Source organism: Drosophila simulans, chromosome 3R, assembly GCF_016746395.2.
Source record: "Drosophila simulans strain w501 chromosome 3R, Prin_Dsim_3.1, whole genome shotgun sequence".
Lineage (NCBI taxonomy): Eukaryota > Metazoa > Arthropoda > Insecta > Diptera > Drosophilidae > Drosophila > Drosophila simulans.
This window is the reverse complement of record NC_052523.2, coordinates 25,820,902-25,829,865: the sequence shown is the minus strand read 5'-3', so window position 1 is coordinate 25,829,865 and position 8,964 is coordinate 25,820,902. Positions and strand designations below refer to the sequence as shown.

The window sequence follows — 8,964 nt, the reverse complement described above, 5'->3', positions numbered from 1 at the left end:
TGGATGGATGCAGCCTCTAATAGTTTTCAATATATAAATTATCTATGAGCAAGACCTTTTAAAACCGAATAGAAATATATTACAGATGAGAATCTTTTCTGAATCAAAGATATATCAAATCATTATTTCTGATTAACCCTAGCTTCCATGAGGAACCAGTTTCTCCGGCGAGAACCAAAGTAGCATCCCTATTACAGGCCCTCCTCCAGCTCCATTGTTCGGCCATAACTACATGGGCCGCTGCTACTCTAAGATATTATCGACAGCTCGTCCTCCAACGAGCTGCTGACTGACTGGCCGGGCTGGCCACAGAGTCCTGCGCCCCGTTCGTCCCTTTCGTCCTTCTGGCTTTGTGCCGGCCATTGTCCACTCGAGCTGAGGATCCTGTGGCTGCGCTATCCTAACCCACCGGCATTGTTGGCCCCTGACAATGGTGCACAGAGTACCGGGCGAACAATGGACTGGGCACACACATGGAGGGGGATGGCGATATAGCTGGCCACACATCCTGGCCAACATCCTTGTTGCTGTTGACTTTTCGAGTTCGCAGGGCGCACAATGGACAAATTGATATCCAATAATTTAATTTTGTTATCCATTCAGTCGCATGTTGGAAAATAGTTTTGTAATTTGCACTCGGCATGTGTGTAACCGATATTATTGTGCCCCATGCGAGGGTGTGAGTCCTGCGAGTCCTGCGAGTCCTTGGGCCATTGTAGAACCTCTGGCAATGTGCTGGTCATGTGTGTGGGTATTAGTTTTATTATAATTTTGTTTATCGTGCGACGTGTGTCCGAGTGGGGAAAACAAAAACAGCTCGAACCGCTTGTGTGTAAAAGGATTTCACACTTTTCCGCACACAGTCCTGCCGAATAGTTTTGCCCGGCGATTTTCCGGGGTCGTGTGGCACTGCCCTCAAAATAGTGGCAAATAGATAATGATGATACGGATTAACGCTTCGCATTATTATTTGGCCACCGTCCATTGTGTTGACCAGTTGGGAATTTTGAATTTCGAATCGTGGGTGGCCTCTATAATCGCAGTAGTTTCCTATTTGTATTTCAATTTCTTTGGGGTGTTTGTGGGCGGCCCATTGTTATCCGGTCGACTTCTCACGAATATACATTACGTGCTGTGAAAATTGTATATTTACCCAGCTATGCCCCGGACTGAGGGATTTCCGAACAATGGAAGTTTTGTATTAAATATCCTTATTTATTGATCTGATTAGCCAGGCATTTAGCGTAGGCCCAAACGATTTAATTGGAATGCATTATACATTTACCAAAATAATTACACTATAATTGGGCTATTCATCAGTTCATTCGCAGATTACAGATGTATCTAATCTATCTATCTATGCATGTAGCAAAAAAAAAACCACCAATATTGCCCGAAAAACAAAACATCGAGTTAATTGCTTCATTATTTTATTGAATTATTTGTAGATTTATTAAATACTTTAACACAGTGTTTGAAATGTACTTTATCTAAGACATAATATGATGTTTAATATAATTATATATATGCTCGTATTCATATGGTACACACGGATATCTCAATTAGTTGGTTGCAATCAACAATCGCTTACACAATAATCTCATCATCGTCATAATATTAATTTCAGCTAAACAAATACTTCTCATAACTGGGGTCGAGTGTATGGTTTTTCTTAACTTTTAATTCATTAAACGTATTATTTACTTATGCGGTCTCTATGTTACAATACTTGTGCTAAGAGTCGAGGGCAAATGTAATTTACATTTAGTTGCGGAACGTGCACTGCGAGAAACAGTTGTTCAAAAACCAAGAAGGTTTGTTTCTGCAATTGGCTTTTTCCGCAGTGTAGCATGGATGGGCACCTTACTCGAAAGGCCTGAAGACGGACGCGCCGCTGGCCTCCACCTCGCTGCCTCAATCCTGGGAGTCGCCAGCATTGCTGGTGCCGCCCGCTCCATTGGACTCGGATTGCTCGATATCCGCCGCACTGAGCACTCCCGGAAGGTAGCCGGTTCCGGCGTAGGGGGCAGTCAGGAATCGCTTGGCATGCGCCTGCATGAAGGGATGGTAGCGATGGGTGGGGGAGCCGAAAACCGAGGGCGGCACCAGCGGGGAAAAGGCGGACTTCATGGGAAAGGGCGGCGATGGCGGCACCTGCGGCGGGGTCTGTCCCAAATCCTCGCCAGCCAGCATGCACTCCATGGCCTGGAGCACGTCGCCACGGAACCGCTGCATCAGCTGCTCCACATCGCTGCGCCGTCGGTTGGGGAACACTCTCATCAGGACGTCGATGGGCGATCTCTGCTGCTGCTGCTGTTGCTGCTGCTGCTGGTGGTGCTGTGGCAGGTGGTTCTGCTGCTGCTGCTGTTGCTGCTGCTGGTGGTGCGGCGAGTGCGCCGCTGGGTGGTGGTGGGCGGGCAGGCCGGCGGCGGCCAGGAACTGCGTGTGGTGATATGGCAGGAAGCCCTGGGCGTGACTGCTGCTGAAGGAACGCAGCAGATGGAGATTCTCGGCGGGCGTGTTGGGCGGCGACTGGCTGTCCTCCTTCTTGAGACTGAGGTTCTCCGGCGTGGCCTCATCCGGCGCCGAATCCACGTCCAGATCCGATTCCGGCGAGCTGGGTGGTCCAGTGCGAGCGGGCGACAAGCTGGCGGTCAGATTGAACAGTCCGGCGACCTTGGGCCGGGGACTACTCGGCGATCCGGACTCGGAGCCCGTGTCCTGGTCGGTCTCGTTGGACAGGGCTGCTCCGCGCTTGGACACTGCAAGCAAGGAATACAGTGATGGTATATACCAGATTAGTCCCCAGTTGATATGTAAATGTATTAAGAGTAGTATCTTGTTATAGTTCTCCTACGCGAGTATGCACTTCCTATTGAGCAATTGTTTTTCCCAAAAACGCAGGTATCGATTTCGAGCGATTCAGGTAGCCAGTGGAAAACCGCACAGTTTCCACTTGGCAGCTTAGAGCAAATAAAAGTATCAAGCGTAGAGATGGGAAGGAATTTAATCAGGGGCATCGCAAACAAAGGCGGTGGAAGGAGCAGGCAGTTCAGGATGCGCTGTTGACATGCCAACGAGGGACAACCTGCTGTTTTTTTCCACAAATGAAACAAGCTATATGATATTTTTGTTCGAGTCTGTTTGATTTTGCAGTTGACGAAGCCGCAGTGAAAATTTAATTAAGTCGAGGGTGCGTGGATACCAATACCCAACTCGAATGCCGCACTCTTTAGTCGAAAATAAAAATTCAAGCGTGAAATCGTCTTGGATTTCATGGCAAATAAAGAGTCCGGTACTTAAATAGACAGGTTTTCCCGATTGATTCGCGTGAGAATCCTGCTGTGTTTTTCTTTCTCGAGCTGGAAAAAACAACGTCCTCCGAAGGGGCAAACAAATAGAGACAAGTGAGCTGAGTCAGGGGGAGTATCTCACGTTTCTGCCCTGCCAGGACCTCGGCATGGGGTTACCTTATGGGTAATAACCCCCATCTGCACAGCAGATAGTCCTAATAAGCAGGCAGGGTCGAAGGTCCTTTGAAATTCTCGACAGACTTGCAACTGTTTGGAGTTTAATGGGCCAGTGGCTTGAGTTGGGATGGCAGGGCAATCTGAGATGATCTCGTTGGAATTGATTGGCTTAGTTCGGATAATAACAAATAATGTTGGATAATGTTACAATAACTTTTATTGTTCACCTATTGAGGGAGATTTTTTGTGGGGAAAAGAGTAGAATTCTAGCACACAAGTGTTTTGATACGACCAGCATTTCGAAGTTTGCCATCCGATATAATATTATGTAATGGAACATTTTCGTTGGAAATTACAAGTTATTTGTCTTTAAAAACCTCCCTGAAATGGTGCTGCTAAATCAAGTACTTTCCTCCTAACGAGGACTTTAACTCGATTGTTGCAATTTGCGCTCCTTGATGTCCTGGCTTTGGCTGCCACCCCAGGACCTTTTCACGCGTCGCTTGGCAAAGTGCAGGACTGCAGCTTGGCTGGCTAAGTCTTTGTCAAAACAACACCTATGCCCCGCTCACTAGCACCACTTCGCCACTTGCACACTCGCAGCCAAATGCACAGGCAACCGCGAGTGTGGCACTTTATGCACCGCTGATTTCTGAACAATCGAAAACAAATTTTTCTTAACGCGCTTTTAACCTGCCCTCCCCCAAAGATTCTTAAGACCTCTTCTCGAGAAGGCCAGGCGTGAATGGCTTCTTAAGCGGCTGCACTGCGCAAAATAAGTCGGAGTAAATGGGTAGTGATAATGATCATATAAGCAGGAAACTCATTTAAAGAACTTCAAGGAGAGATTTCCTTGAACGGTCTTGGTTTTAGAATAGATCTCAATTAGAAGATTGATTTCCCAAGTCACACACCATATTCTCCAGGTGTAAGCTGTGTTCAGTTTTCTTTTCTTAACTCACCAGGACTCTCATCCAGCTCGGTTCTGGTGGGCGAGAAGCCCACGCTGAGGTGCTCGGAACGGGTGCGTCCATCCGTGTCGGATTCATTGCCATTGAACCGCTGGGACTGCTGGTGTGGGTGGCTGAGGTGCTGCTGGTGGTGCGCCTGCTGCTGCTGCTGCTGCGACTGCTGGTGGTGATTGGGAGTGGAGCTGGCCTCGAAGCCGTCGCTGGGTGGCGAGGGAATCCCGCCGTGGAAGACGCCGTTCTGGCCCGATCCTCCGCTGCCCGAGCCGCCGCTGCCGCTGTGGTTGGGGCTGTGCGGAGTGGGCGTGGCACTGTCGCTGCCATTCTGCTGGCCAGGAACCGAGGTGTATAGCAGGCCCAGCTCGCGGGCCTCGTTCTCTTCTTGGGCCTGTTGGCGTCGGAGGGCCACCTGCAACAAGGAGGGGATTGGCGGAAAGCGGATCTTTGATCAGTGGCGTGTAACAGGGAAATGCATTAATATTAAACGATTTTTAACTGTAATCAGTTATATAATTTGAATTGGTTTTCATTCCATAATTTTAAATAACAAGCTTTTGAACACAAAGAAGTTATCTTTAACTGAACTATGTGAATCTTCTTCATACTATATTCTATTTATCCCAATTTTTTCCACGTAATTCCTTCTGCATTAAAGTAGAAACCCACCTGAGCAGCCATAACCCTTTGGCGTTCCGCGATTAGTGTGCATTTGGCGCAGACGCAATCCCGCCAGCGGCAGTAGCGTTTGTGTCCCTTCAAGGCGCTGACCTGCAAAAGGTTCGAAATAGAAAGGGGATCCAGTGGGTAAAGAAAATCTCCAGATGCCGGATGGTATATGCCCGAAGGACCTACCACTCCGTGGTTCCTGCAGCGGGCGCACTTGGGCGTCCTTTGGTAGCGTTCCGAGGCGGCTCGCAGGAAGAAAGCAGGTGGCAGTGCTCCCAGGACCGGATGCTGCGACATTAGATTCTGCATGTCCACACCCGACGGCAGACTCATTTCGACGTGTAGATCGGAAACCTCGATGTGGATTTAGTGGTTGGGTCAAAAACTTCTGAGCACACACTTCACTTCAGCTTATTTGATCAGTATTTAATTGTTTGTTGTTAGCTTGTATTTTGATGGTTTTTTATTGTTTAACTATTTATCTCCGCATAGTTCTCGAATTCAATCCACGCGCGCTGACGACATGACACAGTGAGCCCTCGATTGCAACTGATTCAACTTTTGGCCAAAAGGCCGCAGCGCACGACGCTCGACGTCGGACGTTCAGCAATGGCGGCAAGCGGCAACATTTACCAATACAAAAGCGGCTGACGAGGGTTGAAAGTGCGCGGATACGCTCGTGGGCATGTACATGCCAACTGGATATAGGGGATATATTCCCGATTCCGAGAGTGTTGCAACCACCTTTGTGCGCCGCAGCTGCCTGCGTCGCCGTCGCTGCCTGCGCCAACGGCGACGCCAGCTGCGACGGCGGAGGGCTGGTAATTAAGAAAAAAGTTTCAAATCTAATTTGGTACTGTATACAAAATTGTGCACTCGAGGCGGCGACGCGGCGTATGAGTAATGTGGCGGGAGAGCACTCCGCACTGGTTGGTTCTCAAAGGGATTTGCCATGGTAGTGGTGGTGGTGGTGTTGGTGGTGGTGGTGCTTCGGTGGTGGTGGTGTTGGTGGTGATGGTGCTGCTCTGGTGGTTGTTTGGGGTTTCTTTCATTTTCTTTGTTGCCTTTGTTTCACAATTATTTTTTATGCCGCTCTTCAGCTGCTCAACTGCTCAACTGCTCAACGGCTTGCTGTGTGCGAGAGCGCTTGGGGCTTTCGGTTTTTGGGCTAATGGAATAGCCAACCAAAAGCGTTGTTGTTGCGACCTCGCCGCTGGTTGGCATGGCCAACACACACACACACAAACACACTCAACTGACACAGTTGGCAGCGCAGTTGTTGCTTTTCGAGGGGTTTTGGGGGGGATATCTAAAATTCCCAGGCTCCTGTTTTTGAAAAACTAAAGTTTCTACCTTAGGTTGTGGCACATCGCCACTTGCTTTTCATTTCCAGCTGCCGTTGTTCAAATGTCTCAAGTGCTGAAATCTCCATGAATAAAATTGGCAAAGAGGGCCATAATAATTACTTATTTACGGCTGCATAAAACAATGCATAAAAGTATAGACACGGGCTTTTCATAATATTTTAAACAAGGAACATAACATAAAGAGTAATATTTAACAGAAAGTAATAACTAATAAAAACGATTATATACATAAATATGTTTGTTTAAGCAAACATTTAAAAGGATATACAATGTGATATCAATTTGCTACTTCAATTTAAAAGAAGCGAACCCATTTTACATAAAGAGTCCTTTACATAATGTGCCGCATATCCCGCTGCGTTGGAATGAGAGTTTTCGTTAGGTAATTTTTACTTTTTTTGGCCAGTGGGCTGGGTCTGGCCTATTGGAATGTTACAAAATAATTGCAATTGAAACAAACTGAGCACTCGTACTGAGCGAGTGAGACAGCCTCGCGTGCGAAAGAGGCAGCTGCGCGCGCCTTTCTCTCTCACGTTCTTCGTTTCTCCGAGAGATGCTCGCTCTCTCGCGCGGAGACTCCGCCCATGAAAAGAGGAGGAGCCATAGGACTCACGCACACGCTGCAGAAATAGAAGAACATAAAGCGGCAACAATGTTGTACAAGTTGGCCAAAAGAAACAAGTTTCCAGCCTGTCTGTGTCTGTGTTTGAGCGCGTGTGCTTGTGTGTGTGAGTGGCATAAGGACCTCTACACACACACACACACACACACAGGGAAATAGGGGGCAGTTCCAGTTCCGCTGGCTTCGTCTTTTTGGTCAGGTCACAGTTGTTGGCAACAGTAAATGGCCAGAAGTTGCTGCTGCTGCTGTTACCGTGGAGCTACTGGTGTTTTGCGCAGGGCCAATTTCTCGCATTTTAACTCTGTTTAAAGTGCGCCTATGTACACACACTCATATCCACACACGCACACACAGACTGCTGCCCTGGGTGGCCACTTATAAAGTGTTTTTACTGCGACCAAATATGCAAATTAGTTGAGCAGCGCTGGCGATGACAACTTACTTAGTTGTTGTTGCTACAGAGAAAGAAAATAGTCATGGGTATTAAAATAAGGTGTAGAAAAGCTGGGAAACTCCTTAGCATCCTTCAAACTATGATTGAGAAAGTCTTTTTAAAGCCGAGATTTTCTTAGATTTACTTTGTGTGGAGTATTCAAGGAAGTATTATAAAACAGTATTAAAAATATCTCCATAGGAAAATGAACAACAATTCATTTATCTCACTACAGTTAAAATATGATAAATATACTATTTATGTACCACCTTTTTTCTTTCTCTGCAGTGCCACCAACAAAAGCTGAAACATGTCCATTATGTCGTCGGCTTGGCTGGCTCTCTTCACGCTTCAGCGGCTCCCGATGGCGGAAGCGGTAGGGTGGGGGCACTGGTAGGGGTTGGCGGTACCATGGGGGCGGGGCAGTGAGAAGGGAGTGGAGTGAGGGAGGGGGGAAGAGGGGCTGAACGGGCGGCGGTCCAATACAAACAATATGAGGCGCGCACACAGTGGCACACCAGTAATCATCAACAGCCAAGGCAACATGCGCAGCATGGCAACAACAATGGAAATGAAATCAACAAAAATCGTAGCAAGAAATGGAAATCAATCAAATAGATATGACGAATTATAGATGCTCTACCACACAAGCTCAAAAGAATCAGAAGGGAATCTACAAGGAATCCTAAAGAAAAGGGATAAACAAATAGGAATTCAATTGAGCGGAATACATTTCTTTATTCAATAAAACTAGATAAATATAAAATCATTATTTATCGTAATAGTAAAAGGACAATAGAAGCATCCTTAAGATACTCAGTTACTATTATAGCTATCAAAAGTATTAAAATACTTGATAGGGTATTTACCAGGTGTCAGTAGGAATAAAGATGGACATGCGGTGTAATAAGTAGCCGTTGGCCATCGACGAGGAAAGTTGGAATCACCGCGGGATCATTGCTACTTTACTTAACCCGGGTCTCGACTTGACCACATACTCCCAACCCAGCTACTCGTCTCTCGGTGCTCTTTTGATGACTCCGACGGCTGGACATCTCAAGTGGCCAACTCGACTGCTTCTGATTCAGTGGGTAAAAAAAGCAGAAAAAGGGAGGATCTCCGGCGGGGGAACAATGGAAAAGTGCCTTAAAATGTTGACAAATATTTAACGTGCAGTGGCCGCAAAATTATTTGATCAAGACCCCCGAAAATATATACAGAGAAAGATCTTTTCACTCGAAACACACCGCACAGCCAACAAACACATCGAGATATTGTACAAAATTAAAACTGAAACTTGAAGACATGCGGCTAATGAGATTTCCTTGCGTCATTGCCCCATTCATGCGTTTCGATTGCGATTTGTTTGCTTTGTGTTTCTTCGGTTTTGGTTTTGGTTTTTGGATTGTGATTCGCCTCTTGGTTGCTTTCGGGTGCC

At 46.9% G+C, this 8,964-nt stretch overlaps 1 protein-coding gene across 1 annotated transcript; it reads right to left on the bottom strand.

Annotated features, from left to right (window-relative positions):
• Window positions 1–1,413: 1,413 nt before the first annotated feature.
• LOC6730079 (doublesex- and mab-3-related transcription factor A2) lies at window positions 1,414–6,077 on the bottom strand. Its single transcript, XM_039295940.2, has 4 exons — window positions 5,291–6,077; window positions 5,105–5,206; window positions 4,433–4,847; window positions 1,414–2,762 (listed from the first exon to the last, which is right to left on the bottom strand). Exons 1-4 carry the CDS (start codon window positions 5,435–5,437, stop codon window positions 1,915–1,917), a joined length of 1,512 nt encoding a protein of 503 aa, XP_039151874.1. The 5' UTR covers window positions 5,438–6,077; the 3' UTR covers window positions 1,414–1,914.
• Window positions 6,078–8,964: the final 2,887 nt, after the last annotated feature.